Here is a 21,411-nt window from a genome sequence, read left to right as displayed (position 1 = left end):
TCATTTTCAATTTCACCACTTTTACAGATTTCACAAATTCTTTGATATCTAGGCACTTTTCAATATCCTCCTCTTTCAATGGCAAGGTTATGAGCACTAACTCTTAATTTACACAATGATGATCAATTCTGATCTATTTCTTAAAGCATCAACATACATGTAACCTGCCCGTTCACTTATTTTGTAAACGCTCTGGAAAAATGTTAATTTTGAGGATGCTGAAATATTTGCATGTTGTTCCTGAAAACCCTGATCAATTAGTCAATCTGGTTATTATTTATTAATTTGTTAACATTTATAAGAGCGAGTAATCGAGAGAGGATTATTTTATTAAACAATTTTCCCAGGTTCAAAGTAATGGTTATACCTCTGTAATTACCAGGGTCACTTTTACTACCCTTTTTATGTAGAAGTGCATGTACTAAAAATTATTCATTCCAGGCCGTTATTTAAAATAAAGTTAAATAGCTTTTGTAATTCTTTTGTTAAGACTGATATTTCATTTTTTAACATTTCATTTGAAATAATTCAGTAGAGCTAGCTCGGTGCTTTTCCCATTTTTTATGGACTTAATTGTCTTTACAATCTCACTTGTTTTAATGTGTTCCTGAAAGTCATTTGTCCTGTCATGCCTGTTGTTTTTTTGAAAATCATCAAAATTAATAATGTTTCAAAATTTTTTAGAATTTTTTCTTGAAATGGATTAAAACTCTGGTCGGTTTTGTTTAGTTTTTTAAAATAACTGATAAATTCGTCTTGTTACAAGATCAACAAAACAGATTTTTGTCATGAATTGTATTCTTGTCTTCAATATTGGAGAGTGTTTGTTGGATATGCACATACATGTAGACCAAGGTGTCAGCAACACAGAGCCTCTAGTTTTAAAACTTATACTATAGGTTAAAATCAGCAATATCTTAGACAAGTTCTATAATGGTGGTTGATCTACTTTTTTTAAAAAGAGTTATGCCCCTTGTAAATATTACAGTTATGGAAAATGGCCTCGCTAGTGCTCTCACATGTACAATATTCTTGCCAGATTTTTATCAAAATTATACTATAGATTAATATCAACAATTATATTTCGGACAAGTACTATAATGGTTGACGATTGACTTTTTTAAAAGAGTAATGCCCCTTGGAAATATAAAATACGTGCCAAGCAGGCCACATTGGAACTGTTCTTTTATTAATCTTATTAACAAATTTCTGCCTACTATTTTGAAAATTATCATCAATAATAGATAGGTAGAAATTGCAAACAGCAAAACTAATTACATATTATATAAGATCTACTAAAAAAAAAGACCAATGAAATTCAAACCATCAGGTGACTCCTTAAAGGAGTTATTGCCTTTCAAATTTAATTTTTGACTTATTTGTAAATTTTTGCCTTTTATCTTGAAAACTATTATAGATAATTAGATAAGTAGAATTTGTAAACAACAAAAATTATCAACAATACAAGGCCTATACAAAAGAATTCTATGTCATGTTTGTCTGAAAACATTGGTTGACTCCTTATTAGAATTATTGCCCTTAAATGAAGCTAGTTGACTTATTCACCATTTTTTGTCCATAATCTTGAAAAAACAGAAAAGTAGATACTGTGAACAGCAAAAATGATCAGATATTCAAGGTCAACAAAATTTCATACATGACCGTAGCTATTAGATAATTGCTTATACATGTTATAGGAGTTTTTGCCCTTTGGCAAATTTATTTAGAATTTCAGAGTATTTGCCTCTTATCTTGAAAACTATAAGAGATATATATAGAAACTGTTATCCTCAAAAGTGATTGGTATATTTAAGAATGCCAATATGATAGAAACCATTGGCTGACCCCTTATCATGCTTATAAAAGTCATTTTTTTACTAATTTTTAAGTTCTTGACATTTAGTTTAATTTTGGAATCGATAGTATATAGGAAGAAACTAAAAGATAAAAGATAAAAAAAAAATATCAGCAATACAAGGTCAACAAGAAAGCGATTTTAGTCATGCCTTAAATTGTAGTCTACAATGTTGGAGAAAGGTAATTTTTCATGTTTCGTCATGGCTCCAGTCAGTTGAGTGACACAGACTCTTAAGAGCCTCCAGTTCGCCATGGCATTGTCAGACTCTCAGCCTTATGAGTATTGAATATCCCCTTGCTATCTTCCGTCTTTTAATCTTAAAAATACTGTTTTGTTCATTCATTGTCTAACATGCATTACATGTCTAATTTGATATATATATACATAATGTAATTCTATTTATTACGTATTATGCACTCTTGGTACAGTTTTTTTGTTCTGTGTATTGGAATAAAACCAATATTTCAAACACAAAAAAATACTCCTACAATTGATATTTAATGTAGTAACTTTAACAAAACAGCCAATCACAGTGGGGAAAAAAATTATGTGTGTGAAAGAGGAAAAGAATATTTCATTCATCATGTTCATACCTTTCTTATATTTCAGTGATGAATAAACGCAAAGTTAAACTACAAAAGAATTACATGATGTTTGTCTATGGTGTTGACTCCAAAACAGACATAGCTGACCACTTGTATCAGTCTGATGTTTTAAATACTGAAGAAAAAGAGGAAATTTGTAATTCTTCACTCACTCAACAGGAAAGTAATAGACTTTTATACAACAAATTGATTCGCAAAGGTGAAGATGCATACACACACCTTCTTGCAGCTGTAAGACATGGAAAATACCAGGATGTTGCTTCAGAAATGGAGAAGACAGAATTGTCAGATCAAGATATACAATTGTGTCAAATAGGTGATTATAGCAGATTCTGAAATTAATATTGTACCTGATTTACTTAGATGATTCCATTATGTGTCATAAATTTTACATAATTATAAAATTGTTATAAAAACTGCCCATTTTTTTATACATCAAACTTCACTGATCAAAGCATATTGAGTGTATCTATTGAGAGGCAGAATTTAAGGGGGAAGGGGACCAGCCCCTACTCCCCCCTTTTGTGAGAAAAAATTGGTTGATTATTTAGGGAATCGCTGAACCATGACTGGAGTGGGCCCCCCTCTCAGGCAGTCAGTGCCCGCTCCTATTATATTAATCGTATACATAATATGCTAAAAAAAAAGTATCCAATTCAACGAAAAACAGACACATTTTCATCAATATATATATATGTTTAACTGTATTAAGATGAATGATCTAGTGTTGGAAACAAACATATTGCTAAATCAGAAAAGCGAGAGGAACTATTAAAAAACTGGTTTTTATACGCCCGTCAAAATTTTGACGGGACGTATTATGGTATACAAATGTCCGGTGTCCGTCCGTCCATCCGTCTGTCTGTCCGTCCGTCTTTCCGTCTGTCCGGCGTAAACATATCGCACCGTAACTTGAGAACGACTTATCTAAATTTCATTAAACTTAATATAGTCGTTTCTTATGATGGTCAAATGATCTGTATACTTTTTGGTGAAAATAAGATTTAAACTTTTTGAGTTATGGCACTTTGTAACTAAAACAGGGGTGTGTGTTTTTTCACATGTCGCACCGTATCTCAAAAACGTTTCTTGATTATTGCTTTAAACTTTACATACTTCTTAGTTATATTAATCTTAATATCTGTATACTTTTTGGTGATGATTCAAAATTTCATTTTTGAGTTTTTGAGTATTTTGTAAAAAAGGGGGAGGTTTTTTTTACATGTCGTGCCGTATCTCAAAAACGATTTATGATTATTGCTTAAAACTTTACACACTTCTTTGTTATGATAATCTAAAGATCTGCATACTTTTTGGTGATGATTCAAAATTTCATTTTTGAGTTATTGAGTATTTTGTAAAAAAGGGGAGGGTTTTTTTACATGTCGTGCTGTATCTCTAAAACGATTTATGATTATTGCTTAAAACTTTACACACTTCTTTGTTATATTAATCTAAAGATCTGTATACATTTTGGTGATGACTCAAAATTATATTTTTGAGTTATTGAGTGTTTTGTAAAAAAGAGGAGGTTTTTTTTTACATGTCGCGCCGTAATTGAGTTATTGAGTATTTTGTAAAAAGGGGGAAGGTTTTTTTTACATGTCGCGCCGTATCTCAAAAACAATTTATGATTATTGCTTAAAACTTTACACACTTCTTTGTTATGTTAATCTAAAGATCTGTATACTTTTTGGTGATGATTCAAAATTTCATTTCTGAGTTATTGAGTATTGTGTAAAAAAGGGGAGGGGTTTTTACATGTCGTGCTGTATCTCTAAAACGATTCATGATTATTGCTTAAAACTTTACAAACTTCTTTGTTATATTAATCTAAAGATCTGTATACTTTTTGGTGATGACTCAAAATTTCATTTTTGAGTTATTGAGTGTTTTGTAAAAAAGAGGAGGTTTTTTTTTACATGTCGCGCCGTATCTCAAAAACAATTTATGATTATTGCTTGAAACTGTACACACTTCTTTGTTATACTAATTTAAAGATCTGTATACTTTTTGGTTTGATTCAAAATTTTATTTTAGTGATATTTGTAAAAAAAAACAGGGTGGGGGGTTTCACATGTCCCGCCGTGTCTCAAAAACAATAAATGGTTATTGCTTAAAACTTCCTCAGAAACTATTTATGATTATTGCATAAAACTTCCACAGAAGACGTCTGGCATATCATGCGCTCATGGCACAGCTGTTTATTGGTTATTGTTGAGCCTGCGACTTCTGTTGCAGAAAGCTTGACATAGGGATAGTGATCCGGCGGCAGCGGCGTTAGCTAACTTCTTAAAAGCTTAATATTTCAGAAAGTAAAAGACCTGGATCCTTACTACTTTGTGTATAGATGCCTAATGATACAAAGTTTCCGTATGTCATATGTCCAATGTCCTTGACCTCATTTTCATGCTTAAGTGACTACTGGAAAAAAAAGTTAAGAATTTTAGTATTCTTTTAAAATTTCTCTCTTAATATGAGTAATAGTATAACTATATTTGGTACATGTATGTGCGTTCCTTGCAAGGTCCTCATGCCCGTCAGACAGTTTTCACTTGACCTCGACCTCATTGAATGGATCAGTGAACAAGGTTAAGTTTTCGTGGTCAAGTCCATTTCTCTGATACTATAAGCAATAGGTCTACTATATTTGGTGTATGGAATGATTGTAAGGTGTACATGTCCAACTGGCAGGTGTCATCTGACCTTGACCTCATTTTCATGGTTCAGTGGTTAAAGTTAAGTTTTTGTGTTTTGGTCTGTGTTTCTAACACTGTATACAACATGTACAATAGGTCAACTATATCATGTATATTTGGTATATGAACATATTTTACGATGTACATGTCAGTTTGGCATGTTTTATTTGACCTCAACCTCATTTTTACGTTTCATTGCTCAATGTTAAGTTGGTTTTTTTTGTGTCTCATTTTCTTGTACTTTACGCAATAGGTCAACTATATATGGTGTATGGAATGATTGTAAGGTGTATATGTCTGTCTGGAAATTATCATCTGACCATGACCTCATTTTCCTGGTTCATTGGTCAATCTTAAGTTTTCCTGGTTAAGTTTGTTTCTTAGATACTGTATGCAATAGGTCAACTATATTTAAAGCATGTAATGATTGTAAGGTGTACATGTCTGTCTGGCAGGGTAAATCTGACCTTGACTTCATGTTCATGGTTCATTGATCAATGTTTTCCTTGTTAAGTTTGTTTCTTAGATAATATGTGTGATAGGTCAACTATATTTAAAGCATATTTGGTGTATGGAATGATTGCAAGGTGTACATGTATTTCCAGTTTGGTTTATCTGACCTTGACCTCATTTCCTTGGATCTTATTAAGTTTATGTGATAGTTATAGTTGAGCTTGATATTTAGCACTATAAACATAATATTAATGGTTAGTCAAGAAGGAGAGTCATTTCATTCTGTGCACTCTTGTATTTATAATTTTCTGGAAAGTCTGTTTAAAATCAAGGACAAATAATTATATTGAATTTGAAAGGTATGTTTTACCTCTGTCTGTCCATCTGTCTGCCCCTCCATCCATCCATCCGTCAGTCTGTCCGTCCGTTCCATGAACATTTTTCGTCGCATCTTTCTAAGGAACTACATTACAAGGATTTCTGAAATTTGGTTTCAAGTGTTATATGAGTCAGCTGTACCGTGTGATGTGTTTTCAGATTCATCACTCAACAACTTCCTGTTTACCTTATACTTTTAGCGGGGCGGGGGTATCATTTGTGAGCAGTAGCTCATAGATTCACTTGTTTGTTTTCCAAGAAAATAAGTCCTGTGACCCCCTTATTTTATTTGATATTTTGAAGGTATTTTGAAAAGCAATCACCTCATTGAATTTAAAAAAAATCTATTGTTTGTTGTTTCCTCAATAAAAAGAATTAAGTTGCCCCAATATTACACTTATAAAATAACTGTGATTTCGTAAATTTCAATGTATTTTAACAAAAAAATATGGTCCCAAACTTCCAGTTTTTATACTAAATTTTGAAAGTTCATTGACAAAGAAGTCTTACAGAAGAATAAGAAAAATCTATTGGCCAATATCTAGACACCCCGTCTACCTTATCTGCTAATAGTAATTTATTAATTCTTTAAACACTTTCGTCAGTTGTGTTTAATTTGTTAAATCTTCAATTTTGTAAAATTATTGATAAAAAATGACTGGCCATATAAATATTGTTTCTTTTTTACCTTTATCATGTATCATGTTTATGACAAAATTATGTTGTACAAATTGTTGGGTTTCAGTTATAGAAATATTTAGACTATGAAACATCTAGGCAGTTTGTCTTGTTTCAGGAATGAAGAAACTCAAAGACAGACATGAGAAAAAAGGTAACCATATATAATATAGTTCAGTGAACTTCGGGCAAGACTGAAAGATGTATATTTTTTCAAATTGATGTTTAAATTGTCTTATAGCAGTTTTACTCTTAGTGTGATTATCTACAGCCATATTTAGTCCCCTACTGACGAAGTCGAAGGGGACTTTAGATTTGCACTCCATCCGTCTGTCTGTCTGTCTGTCCATTTGTCCGTCAAATCAGTTTTTGCTTAGTTTACATGTATTAGTTTGTGATTAGGTCAGTTTAAGGGGAACCACAAGTGGAAATTAAGTCAATGATATTTGGTATGCAGTTGTATAAGCATTGGCATATCGCATTGCCATGGATATCATTTGGCCCAACCCCTCAGTCATGGTCTATTGACTTTGAAACTTTTACTTATAAAAAGAAGATGTGGTGTGATTGCCCATGAGACAACTCTTCACAAGAGACCAAATGACACAGAGATTAACAACTATAGGTCACCGTATGGCCTTCAACAATGATCAAAGCCCATACCATTTAGTCAGCTAAAGAAGGCCCCGAAATGACAATTCAAACGAGAAAACTAACAGCCTAATTTAAGTACAAAAAAATGAATGAAAAACAAATATGTAACACAAACGACAACCACTGGTTTACATGTATCAATTTTTCATTAGGTTAGTTCAAAGGAAACCATTAGTGGTAGGCCAATGTTAATTGGTATACAGTTGAATAAGCATTCGCACATCTCATTTCCAATGAGAATATTTGCCCCGCCCCTCATACATGGTCTATTGACTTTGAAACTTTTTGCTTAGTTTACATGTATTAGTTTGTGATTAGATCAGTTTAAGATGAACCACTTAATACTGTTAAGTCAATCATATTTGGTATGCAAATTTATTGGCATTTGCAAGTCTTATTTCCATGGAGATTAAAAAGCCCCACCATCTCATCATGGTTCATTGACTTTGAATCTTTTACATAGTTTACAAGTTAATGTTTGTGTTTATGTTTGTTTAGAGGGAAGGACTTATGATAAGTCGATGGTATTTGGTATGCAGTTGTATTAGTATTGGCACATCTCATTTCTATGGAGATTGTTTAGCCATGTACCTTCAGTCATGGTTCATTGACTTTGAATATTTGCATAACTTCAATGATAACGTACTGCAATGTTAATTTCAACATTTGCATTATCTAATTACAAATAGACAAGACGTTTCTCTGTGTGAACAGTTTATTTTCTTTTTGGTCATGCCTGAAGATATTGACCTCATATTTGTTATATAGTTTACACCATGACATCGTATAGATGAAATTAGCATTTTGTTTCAGTACATGAGTACAATGAATTTTTAACCGGTACTAGGGGACTATGTATTGCAATAACATTTCTAAACATTTGCAGTTATTGTAGACATTACTTGGGACTGTCAACAAATTATTCAGTAATGATCGTTTTAATAGGTGAGACATTTCAGTGCACTCATTTTAGTTTTAGGCCATGTATTTTTGGTGTAAGGAAAAACCTATTCATGTAATAATTGTTAATAGGAAAAAATGAATATGTGGTAAGATTGCCAACGAGAAAACTATCCACCAGAGACCAAATGACGTAAGAGTTAGCAAATATAGATTACCATACAGCCTTCAACAATGAGTAAAATCCATACCTCAAAGTAAGCTATTAACGGCACTGGAATGACAAATATGAAACAATTCTAACAAAACAACTTAACAGCCTGATTAATGTATGAAATATGATACACAGCAAAAAATGACAATCACTGAATTACAGGGTCCTGACTTGGGGCATGAACATACATAATGTGGTGATGTTAAACATGTGTACCGGTGTTTAAACCCTCCCCTAACTTGGGACAGTGATGTAACAGTACAACAAAAGAACAAACTTTAAAATCAGTTAAAAGGGTTTATATTCTTATTTCTATTAACTCACTAGATCGATACAAAACACAACAGACAACAAGTTTAAATCTGAGAGAACCATGTTCATACTTTATTGTTTTTATATTTTTAGATATTCTGTTGATTCCGGATGAAGTTATTCCTAAACATATACTAGGTAAGTTTATTGATGTGGAACATTGGAACTTTACTTAATCCTATAATAAGGCATCTTAAGTACATATAATTGGAAAATACACTTGTTTTGATTGATAAGGGCACGAAATCAGTTTATTCTTTTCATGTTGTCAGGCACTCAAATTTAAAGTCATATGAAAGGTCATTTTTGAAAATAAAATGAAAAAAAATAGACGTCATATTTCGAAGTTTATATTGAATAACGATAATTAACTGAATTACAGGCTCCTGACTTGGGGCATGAACATACATAATGTGGCAAGGTTAAACATGTGTACCGGTGTCAAACCCTCCCCTAACTTGGGACAGTGATGTAACAGTACAACAAAAGCTTACCAGATCGATACAAAGCAAAAAAGACAAGACGTTCAATCTGAGAGTACCATGTTCATAATTTGTTGTTTATATATTTTTTAGCTCACCTAGCCCGAAAGGCCAAGTGAGCTTTTCTCACCACTTGGCGTCCGTCGTCCGTCGTCGTCGTCGTCGTTAACAGTTTACATTTTGAACTTCTTCTAGAGAACCACTGAATGGAATGGAACCAAACATGGCATGAATGTTCCTTATGAGGTGCTGACCAAGTGTTGTTACTTTGTAGCCAATCCATCATCCAAGATGGCCGCCAGCGGGGGACTTAGTTTAACATAGGACCCTATGGGAAATGCATACAAATGACTTCTTTTAGAGAACCACTGAATGGAATGAAACCAAACATGGCATGAATGTTCCTTATGATGTACTGACCAAGTGTTGTTACTTTGTTGCCGATCCATCATCCAAGATGGCTGCTAGCCGGGGACTTAGTTTAACATAGGACCCTATGGGAAATGCATACAAATGACTTCTTTTAGAGAACCACTGAATGGAATAAAACCAAACATAGCATGAATGTTCCTTATGGGGTGCTGATCAAGTGTTGTTACTTTGTAGCCGATCCATCATCCAAGATGGCCGCCAGCAGGGGACTTAGTTTAACATAGGACCCTATGGGAAATGCATACAAATGACTTCTTTTAGAGAACCACAGAATTGAATGAAACCAAACATGGCATGAATGTTCCTTATGAGGTGCTGACTAAGTGTTGTTACTTTGTTGCCGATCCATCATCCAAGATGGCCGCCAGCGGGGGACTTAGTTTAACATAGGACCCTATGGGAAATGCATACAAATGACTTCCTCTAGAGAACCACTGAATGGAATGAAACAAAACATGGCATGAATGTTCCTTATGAGGTGCTGACCAAGTGTTGTTACTTTGTTGCCGATCCATCATCCAAGATGGCCGCCAGCCGGGAACTTAGTTTAACATAGGACCCTATGGGAAATGCATACAAATGACTTCTTTTAGAGAACCACTGAATGGAATAAAACCAAACATAGCATGAATGTTCCTTATGGGGTGCTGATTATGTGTTGTTACTTTGTAGCCGATCCATCATCCAAGATGGCTGCCAGCGGGGGACTTAGTTTAACATAGGACCCTATGGGAAATGCATACAAAAGACTTCTTCTAGAGAACCACTAAATGGAATGAAACCAAACATAGCATGAATGTTCCTTATGGAGTGGCGACCAAGTGTTGTTACTTTGTAGCCGATCCATCATCCAAGATGGCCGCCAGCGGGGGACTTAGTTTAACATAGGACCCTATGGGAAATGCATACAAATGACTTCTTCTAGAGAACCACTAAATGGAATGAAACCAAACATAGCATGAATGTTCCTTATGGAGTGCTGACCAAGTGTTGTTACTTTGTAGCCAATCCATCATCCAAGATGCCGCCAGCGGGGGACTTAGTTTAACATAGGACCCTATGGGAAATGCATACAAATGACTTCTTTTAGAGAACCACTGAATGGAATGAAATCAAACATGGCATGAATGTTCCTAATGTGGTGCTGACCAAGTGTTGTTACTTTGTAGCCGATCCATTATCCAAGATGGACGCCAGCGGGGGACTTAGTTTAACATAGGACCCTATGGGAAATGCATACAAATGACTTCTTTTAGAGAACAACTGAATGGAATGAAACCAAACATTGCATGAATGTTCCTTATGCCGTGCTGACTATGTGTTGTTACTTTGTAGCCCATCCATCATCCAAGATGGCCGCCAGCATGGGACTTAGTTTAACATAGGACCCTATGGGAAATGCATACAAATGACTTCTTTTAGAGAACCACTGAATGGAATGAAATCAAACATGGCATGAATGTTCCTAATGTGGTGCTGACCAAGTGTTGTTACTTTGTAGCCGATCCATTATCCAAGATGGCCGCCAGCAGGGACTAAGTTTAACATAGGACCCTATTGGAAATGCATACAAATGACTTCTTTAAGAGAACCACTGAATGGAATAAAACTAAACATTGCATGAATGTTCCTTATGAGGTGCTGACCAAGTGTTGTTACTTTGTAACAGATCCATCATCCAAGATGGCCACCAGCAGGGGACTTAGTTTAACATAGGACCCTATGGGAAATGCATACAAATGACTTCTTTTAGAGAACCACTGAATAGAATAAAACCAAACATGGCATGAATGTTCCTTATGAGGTGCTGACCAAGTGTTGTTACTTTGTAGCCGATCCGCCATCCAAGATGGCCGCCAGTGGGGGACTTTTGAATGAAATTAAACATGTTCCTTTCCTTATCAATGAGGTTGTGTTGTCACTTTTAGCCAAATTTTATATTTTTTCATATGATTTCAAAAACCCAAGTAGAATCAGGTGAGCGATACAGGCTCTTGAGAGCCTCTAGTTAGATATTCTGATGGATCATGATGAAGTTATTCCTAAACATATACTTGGTTAGTTTATTGATGTAGAACATTGAAACTTTACTTAATTCTATAACAAGGCATCTTCAGTACATATATCTGGAAAATACATGCGCTTTATACTTTTCACTTTGTCTGTTCGTCTATATATATATATAATTATTCCAAAAGTATTGCTCAAAGATAGATAAAATTTGTTCAATTGTTGTACATTAATTTTATTATATGGGCTATTTAAAAAAAAATGATGCCTTTCCTTTAAACCTTTGTCAGTCTCTTGTATGATACTATATCTGTAATGTTTTTATGTCAGATAATGTATTATGATTAGTTGGTCCTAACTACCAAAGATAATAGCAGTATGTGCTCTGTTTAAAAAATATTGTCCAAAATTGTACCTCAAAATGTCAGGAGTGTAACGCTTTTAGTGTGACATTTAGAAGAAAGCATGTGCATTCATTGATGATATAGAATAAATAAGGGCAGATACAATACCAAACAATATCTTTCATCCAACTATTATATCTTGACTATGATTTCTTGTTCAATTCTTCCATATATTTACATTTTTATGAGCCTCATAAGGTAAGTCAAATAAGTTTGTGTAAAAAAAAATGTTAGTAAAAGTCAATATGCTGCCAGAAAATGTCTTTGTAGGTGAAATAACATGTTTCTGTACATCTTGCACGGTTAATTTTTTTTGTTTAGTATCATAGCTTGGCACAGGTGCATCCAGTTGACCCTGAAGTTCTACTACTGGAATATTATGGTTACAATAAGAGGACTACCTAGGTCTGTCAGGAGTGTAACAACTGGGTTAAGATGTATTTTTTTTTAGAAACAATGTTGTTATAGTTGTTGTTTTTTCTTGAATTTCAGTGAACATTACCTGTTACAGTTTATCAGTAACAAACATGCCATTATTATGGCCTTCATTGCTTTTGCATGCTCAATACTTCAATGTCAGGAGTGTAACACAAAAAAATGCCTTATTTCAATCTTATTAGCAAAGGTAAGTTATTGAAAGAAAAACAAGCTGACAATTATTAGAAAATGACATTACTACACCTCAGCTTAACACAGAATACAAGTCTACATCATTACTTTTAAAATTTTTGAACTAAAATTGCAATTGAACTAGCTTGTTTAAATGTGTTACAGTCCTGACATACAAGTATTGAGCATAAACAAGCAATAAAGGCCATAATAGTGGCATGTTTGTTACTGAAAATATGCAACAGATGGTGTTCACACTCAAATTCCAGAAAAGAAAACCAATAATAACAACATTGTTTCTATAAAAAATAACATGAATGTTACACTTAAACATTTTAAAGCGTTACACTCCTGACATTTTTGGGTACATTTTTGGACAATTTTTAATATACAGAGCACATACTGCTACCATCTTTGGTAGTACGAACAAACTTATCATAATACATTATCTGACATAAAAACAGCATATATATAGTATCAAACAAAAGACTGAACAAGGTTTAAAGGAAAGCCATCTTTTTTTTAAAATAGACAATTAGCAAAATTTGTAAATATGTAAGAAGGATATAATTTTTTTTAACCTGTTCTTAATTTGCACTAAAATAATATGTGAAATATAAAGACTCTACATGATTTCAGGTCAGTTTCAGGTTAAAATAATTTATGGTAGCAATAAATTATGGTCAGGAGTTTAACATTTGTTACACTCCTGACAAGTTTCTGATGTAGCTTATCTATAACAAAATTCAACATGATTATTTATTAAAATAATTGTAACATCTTTACAATGTTATGAGAAAGCCGATCTGTCTTGTAAAAGTGATTTTTCTGCACACTATTCACCAAAGATTCTTAAAAATTAAAGTGTAATTCTCATTAAACATGTTAAAAGTTTGCTCTTTGCTCAGAAATTAAAAAAATATGTAATCAAATATCTAATAAATGTATTTATTTGTGAGATTGTAAATTTAAAATAGATATCATTACTGATTTTCTAAACATTCCATTAAAAAACAGTCTTACAGTTACTGAAAAAATATGTCAGGAGTGTAACAAAAGGATAAAAAACACATGTTTGTATTTTTTAAATGAAGAAAACTTAGAATTGACTGAAGCAATTGTTGTGAAATTTTCAGAGGATGTAATTAGATCATATATGTTTGCTTCCTTATACTTTTTATATAAAATTAAAGCTTTTGCAAAGAGATATAAAAACTTTTGAAATAAGATATTAAAGAATACACTAAAAATTGGTGAAATTTACATATTTAAAAAAAAAAAACGTTTATAAGTAAAAAAAAAATTGCAGGAAAATCATTTAGTACCTTTATTGCAACAAACAAAAAAATTACTTTGATATTTATATTCTTATTTATGTTTGTCAGTTGATATTATTATTTTGTTGTTTCCTTTGAAAAGTGGATGCATTCTTATGAGTAAAATGTTAAAATTTTTGTTTTTATTATTTTGCATTAACCCTTTGTAGTTTTGTAAACTTGAATGTCTCTGCATTAAAGAAAAATGATAGAAAAAAGATTAGCAATGACTTAATTTTTTACCATGGTTGTCACACTTTGGCATAATTTTTTTTGAAATAGCCCATTATATATGTAGACAGTTCTATATTATAAATACAAAATTTTGAGAAACATCTTTCAAGCTACCATTTAATTGATAAACCAGTAAATTGTGCTATTCTAAATTGGTTCCGAGTGTCAAAATTATCTGTTGGCTGCCATTTTCAGTTTTTTAATTTGCTTCTTAAGTATGACTTGAAATTCTGCATTAATTTCTGGTGTTACGGTCAATTCATTTGTTGGCCTCAATTTTCAAGAATACTACCAAAATATGTACACATTCAAAGTTCTTGGAATAAAAAAAAGGGCCTCGGTGGATAAGTGGTCTAAGTAGTTCAAGTACTGTATTATTAGCCTGTCAACACTGAGGTTGTAAGTTTGAACCTTACACGTGACAGATGTGCTGGACTATAATCTAACATGTCTAAATTGACTAGGATTGTCAGTTTTCCTGTCAAAGGTCAATATTTTCTCTCTTGAGCACTCCAGTTTCCTCCACTCATAAAACCTGACCACTACGAAATATCCAAAAGTGATGAAAGAGGAGTTAAACTACTGATCAATTATTGTCGAGCCTGCAACTTTTGTCGCAGAAAGTTGACATAGGGATAGTGATCAGGCGGCTGCGGCGTTAGCTAACTTCTTAAAAGCTTTATATTTTAGAAGGTGGAAAACCTGGATGCTTCATACTTTGTATATGGATGCCTCATGTTACGAGGTTTCCGTTAGTCACATGTCCAATGTCCTTGACCTCTTTTTCATGGTTCAGTGACTACTTGAAAAAAAAGTTAAGATTTTTTGTAAGGCCAAATAAAAATATGTGTGTGGTTCCAGTAACCCGACCGACCCTAGAACTTTTTTTTTTCATTTCTAAAAAAATAAATTTTCAAACGATCAAATTTTGAGGATTGTGAATTAAACTAATTAAATTCATAGATTTCTGTCATCTAAATTTCCATCACAAGTATCTGTTATGGCTAAAATGCAACAATTCATAACAGAATGCAACAAAATTAACTAAAAACGTATCATGACTGTTTATTTTACAACCAAACACATGTAAAAATGGTGGACTTCCGGTTGGGGCGTGTATAATACCAGAAACAATTTCGGAAAACACGATTTTTTTCCGGATTTTGATATTCAAAAATTAAAAATTAAAAAAAAAATTAAAAAATTTGCCAACCTACCGACCCTATTTTTAACCGGATTTTTGTGACAAAAATTCGGTTATTGATTTGGGGATGTACGGCGGGCAGCCAGGGGGGTGGGCGGGCGGCAATCAAATGTTGTCCGTGCATTAACTCATGAACCGTTCAACTAAAGCTTTTAAAATTTTAATATGTTATTACTGACAACTATACGAAGGTCAAGTTCAATAATGGCGATTTTGACTTTTACCGTTCAGGAGTTATGGTTCTTGAAAGATTGAAAAATGGAGTTTCCAGTCGTGTCCGTGCATTTACGCATGAACTGTTCTACCAAAGCTTCCCAAATTTTAATATGTTGTTACTAATGACAGAATTGAAGTCAAGTTCAATAATGACGAATTTGACTTTTACCGTTCAGGAGTTATGGTTCTTGAAAGATTGAAAAATGGAGTTTCCAGTCGTGTCCGTGCATTTTCTCATGAACCATTCAACCAAAGCTTTTGAAATTTTAATATGTTGTTACTAATGACAGAATTGAAGTCAAGTTCAATAATGGCGATTTTGACTTTTACCGTTCAGGAGTTATGGTTCTTGAAAGATTGAAAAATGGAGTTTCCAGTCGTGTCCGTGCATTTAAGCATGAACTGTTCTACCAAAGCTTCCCAAATTTTAATATGCTGTTACTGATGACAAAATGGAGGTCAAGTTCAATAATGACGATTTTGACTTTTACCGTTCAGGAGTTATTGTTCTTGAAAGATTGAAAAATGGTGTTTCCCGTCGTGTCCGTGCATTTTCTCATGAACCATTCAACCAAAGCTTTTGAAATTTTAATATGTTGTTACTGATGACAAAATAGAGGTCAAGTTCAATAATGACGATTTTGACTTTTACCGTTCAGGAGTTATGGTTCTTGAAAGATCGTAAAATGGCGTTTCCATTCACGTTGTTGCATTTACTCATGAACCATTCAATCTAAGCTTTTCAAATTTTAATATGTTGATACTGATGACAAAATGGAGGTCAAATTTGATATTGACGATTTTCACTTTCACCATTCATCAGTAATAGTTCTTGTGATATTGCCAGGACACAAATAAATGTTAATAAATCCGGTTTGCTGTCGTTGTGACAGCCTCTTGTTTAAAAGTATGTAACTGGAACCACACATATATATATTTTTATTTGGCCTAATTCTCTCTTATTATAAGTAATAGGATAACTATATTTGGTATACATGTGCGTACCTTGCAAGGGCCTCATGGCCGTCTGAAGTTTTCACTTGACCTCGACCTCATTTCATGGATCAGTGAAGAAGGTTAAGTTTTGGTGGTCAAGTCCATATCTCAGATACTATAAGCAATAGGTGTATGGAAGGACTGTAAGGTGTACATGCCCAACTGGCAGGTGTCATCTGACCTTGACCTCATTTTCATGGTTCAGTGGTTATAGTTAAGTTTTTGTGTTTTGATCTGTTTTTCAAATACTGTATGCAATAGGTCTACTATATTTGGTGTATGGAATGATTGTAAGGTGTACATGTCTAGCTGGCAGGTGTCATCTGACCTTAACCTCATTTTCATGGTTTAGTGGTCAAAGTTAAGTTTTCGAGTTTTGGTCTTTTTTCTAATACTATATGCAATAGGTCAACTATATTTGGTGTATGGAAATATTTTATGATCTATATGTCAGTCGTGCAGGTTTTATTTGACCTTGACCTCATTTTCACGGTTCATTGCTCAGTGTTAAGTTTTTGTGTTTTGGTCTGTTTTACTTAAACTATAAGCAATAGGTCGACTATATTTGTTGTATGGAAGAATTGTTAGCTGTACATGCCTGCCTGGCATGGTTCATTTGACCTTGACCTCCTTTTCATGGTTCTTTGGTCAATGATTAGTTTTTCTTTGTTAATGTTAAGTTTATGTGACAGTTGTAATAAAGCTTTATTTTTAGGACTATCAACATAATATCAATGATTAGTAAAGAAGGCGAGACATTTCAGCGTGTGCACTCTTCTCAAATAATTTAAAAAAAGACAATTATAATATAAAAAGGTAGAATATGATGTCATGCATTGATATTTGGTCTTATCATCTTAAGTTTTAAAAATCGTTTATTAGAACACCGAATAAAACAAAATATGGTGCTTCAAAACACACAATATACATGAACACGATGAAACTGGATGTTTGTGTTATTACACCTTGAAATTTGAACTTTAAATATATAGCTAATTTATTGTATTTCATTTTTTTGCAGAGCAGTTCGAAAAACGCTTGGAACAGTGGAAAGAGGATGATCAACAGTTTGTTAGTACTGAAGCAGAGAAACATGTAATGCAAAATATTTTGACACAAAGTTCAGTTACCCTGGTTGGAAATTCTGGCACTGGAAAAAGTTTTCTTTCTAAACATATTGCCCTCATAATGAAGAAACATGGCTATACTGTAATTCCATGTAGTAAACCTGAAGATATTGGTAAATGGTTTAAACATGGTAGGAAAACATTATTTGTCTATGATGATGTCTGTGGCAGATATACTCTTAATCAACAAATTTACACTGACTGGAAACAAAGACTTGATCATATAGAATCTCTTCTTAAAGACACATGTTGTAAAATCATATCTTCATGTAGATTGGAGGTTTACAAAGATGAACTATTTAGCGACCTATCTATTTTCAAAATGTGTAACATCGATTTAAGTTCAAAAGAATTCAAACTTAGTGCTGCTGAAAAATTAGCTTTAGCTGGAATGTACTTTCAGGGAAATACTGATGAAGCAATGAAATTGTCTGAAAAATATGACTTTTTCCCGCTCTTGTGTAGCTTGTATCATAAACAGAACCTCCAGAAAAATGTGAGCATTAGTACTTTTTTTAAAAATCCTTTTGACGTTTTTAAAGATCAAGTTGCTCAAATGTATAAAGAAGGGGATACTGGTAAAATGAAATATTGTAGCTTGATCCTTTGTGTAATGTTCAACAACACATTAACAGAAGAAAACCTCTCCACAAAAGATAAGAAGATAGGAGCAATGATAGAAGATTTACTAGAAGAATGTGAACTGAATAAAGGAACATCCATCAAAAGTTTAAAGAAATCCCTGGAAACTCTTGAAGGTACCTATGTGGTCAAGGAAGATAGTACATACAAAATAATCCATGATAAGTTGTTTGATTTCCTTGCTAAGTACTTTGGGGAGAAGATGATACAGATTTTCATTGAGCATGCTAATACTGATTTCATTAAGGAGAGATTTCTTTGGAAGATAACAGATAACATGGGCACAGAAACAGAGTTTGTAATAAGAATACCTGATAAATATATAAATAGATATATAGGTAGGTTACTGACAGACTGGGAGAACAGTTATGTAAACAGTGTATGTCAGAACAGAAACATGAATTCTACTACATTTACAGAAAACTTTATAACACGTTTAAACCAACTTGATCTATCAAAGCAACAAGAACTTGTTTGTACTAAAGATATTCACAATAAAGATATAGCACTAAGTGGAAGTTGTTATATGGGTACAGTTGACCTTGTCAAATGGTTGATCAGTAGGAATAGTGATGTTAATTATTGTGGAGAGGATGGTTGGTTTCCTTTATTATGGGCAAGTCAGGAAGGACATGTTGATGTTGTTAAAGAACTGTTACAGTATTCAGCTGATGTCAATAAGTGTAACAATGATGATGCATCACCTCTGTATATAGCAAGTCAGAATGGACATGTTGATGTTGTTAAAGAACTGTTACAACATTCAGCTGATGTCAATAAGTGTAACAATAGTGATGTATCACCTCTGTATATAGCAAGTCAGAATGGACATGTTGATGTTGTTAAAGAACTGTTACAATATTCAGCTGATGTCAATAAGTGTGAAAAAAATGATGCATCACCTCTGTATATAGCAAGTCAGGAAGGACATGTTGATGTTGTTAAAGAACTGTTACAACATGCAGCGGATGTCAATAAGTGTAACAATAATGATGCATCACCTCTGTATAAAGCAAGTCAGGAAGGACATGTTAATGTTGTTAAAGAACTGTTACAACATTCAGCTGATGTCAATAAGTGTAGTAGTTATGGCAACCCACCATTACAGATTGCTTGTTACAACAACATGATTGAGGTTGTACATGTACTTCTTCAGTGTGATGATGTTGATATTGATCTCTGTGCTGATGATGGATGTTCCTCACTTTTTATAGCAAGTCAGAATGGACATGTTGATGTTGTTAAAGAACTGTTACAACATTCAGCTGATGTCAATAAATGTAAAAATGATGGCACCCCACCATTACAGATTGCTTGTTACAACAACAGGATAGAGGTTGTACTTGTACTTCTTCAGTGTGATGATGTTGATATTGATATTTGTGATGATGATGGATGTTCCTCACTTTATATAGCAAGTCAGAAAGGATATGTTGATGTTGTTAAAGAACTGTTACAATATTCAGCTGATGTCAATAAGTGTGAAAAAAATGATGCATCACCTCTGTATATAGCAAGTCAGGAAGGACATGTTGATGTTGTTAAAGAACTGTTACAACATTCAGCTGATGTCAATAAGTGTAACAATAGTGATGTATCACCTCTGTATATAGCAAGTCAGAATGGACATGTTGATGTTGTTAAAGAACTGTTACAATATTCAGCTGATGTCAATAAGTGTGAAAAAAATGATGCATCACCTCTGTATATAGCAAGTCAGGAAGGACATGTTGATGTTGTTAAAGAACTGTTACAACATGCAGCTGATGTCAATAAGTGTAACAATAATGATGCATCACCTCTGTATAAAGCAAGTCAGAAAGGACATGTTAATGTTGTTAAAGAACTGTTACAACATTCAGCTGATGTCAATAAGTGTAGTAATGATGGCACCCCACCATTACAGATTGCTTGTTACTACAACATGATAGAGGTTGTACGTGTTCTTCTTCAGTGTGATGATGTTGATATTGATCTTTGTGCTGATGATGGATGTTCTTCACTTTATATAGCAAGTCAGAAAGGACATGTTGATGTTGTTAAAGAACTGTTACAACATTCAGCTGATGTCAATAAGTGTAGTAATTATGGCAGCCCACCATTACAGATTGCTTGTTACGCCAACATGATAGAGGTTGTATGTGTACTTCTTCAGTGTGATGATGTTGATATTGATCTATGTGATGATTATGGATATTCTTCACTTTATATAGCAAGTGATAAAGGACATGTTGATGTTGTTAAAGAACTGTTACAACATTCAGCTGATCTCAATAAGTGTAACTTTAAAGGTAAAAATCCTCTAAATGTAGCACAGGAGAAAGGACAAATAGAAATAGAATCATTGTTGAAAGAAAAAGGAGCAAATCAACATTGATGTCAAACTGATCAATGCTAGTGAAGGATATTTTTTTATTGTTTGTATTTGGTCACATTCATCATGTTCATACATTATAATTCATTTATTCAAAACCTCCTAAAGCTGAAATAAGTTTATTGTTTGAAGTATCGTCACTAGTCAATACTTCCATTAACCTTCAGCTGTTTTGTTTTAATCTTTATTGTATTGTTAGGTTGCTGTCTATATTAACAAATCTCTTTTTAAGCATATATATGCAAATCTTGTTTTTCTGAATAATTGGTAAGATTTTACTGAAAATATTGTTAAATCAGATAAGGTTACTAACCATGCTAACACTTGGCTTGTTTTCAATTAACATGATTAAAAAAATAGAGCAAATTATTTGGAATTGAAATCATTTAAAGAAAGACCAGCAGTATGCAAGATAGTTGCACACCCTCTAAAAACAGAGCCGGATGGATATGCAAAAAACAATTATATAGATAAATCACAAAGGTTGCGTTGGATAAAGTTGAAGATGACGAACATCGTATATGTGAATGTCCTCGTTATAATCTCTTGACAAAATAGTTCTATAATATCATTTGTAAAATTGTCAAAATGTTAAACTCAAATGCCAATTTCAT

General features: G+C 33.2%; 1 protein-coding gene across 1 annotated transcript; it reads left to right on the top strand.

Annotated features, from left to right (window-relative positions):
* The first annotated feature begins 2,024 nt into the window (after positions 1-2,024).
* Positions 2,025-20,800, top strand: LOC143076926 (uncharacterized). The gene is made up of 6 exons (XM_076252824.1): positions 2,025-2,037; positions 2,468-2,779; positions 6,790-6,825; positions 11,678-11,722; positions 17,676-19,640; positions 20,487-20,800. The coding sequence occupies exons 1-6, from the start codon at positions 2,025-2,027 to the stop codon at positions 20,798-20,800; spliced, it is 2,685 nt and encodes an 894-aa protein (XP_076108939.1).
* Positions 20,801-21,411: the final 611 nt, after the last annotated feature.

The sequence above is a fragment of the Mytilus galloprovincialis genome, chromosome 5, assembly GCF_965363235.1.
Source record: "Mytilus galloprovincialis chromosome 5, xbMytGall1.hap1.1, whole genome shotgun sequence".
In the NCBI taxonomy this organism is placed as follows: domain Eukaryota; kingdom Metazoa; phylum Mollusca; class Bivalvia; order Mytilida; family Mytilidae; genus Mytilus; species Mytilus galloprovincialis.
This window is presented reverse-complemented; position numbering and strand designations above follow the sequence as displayed.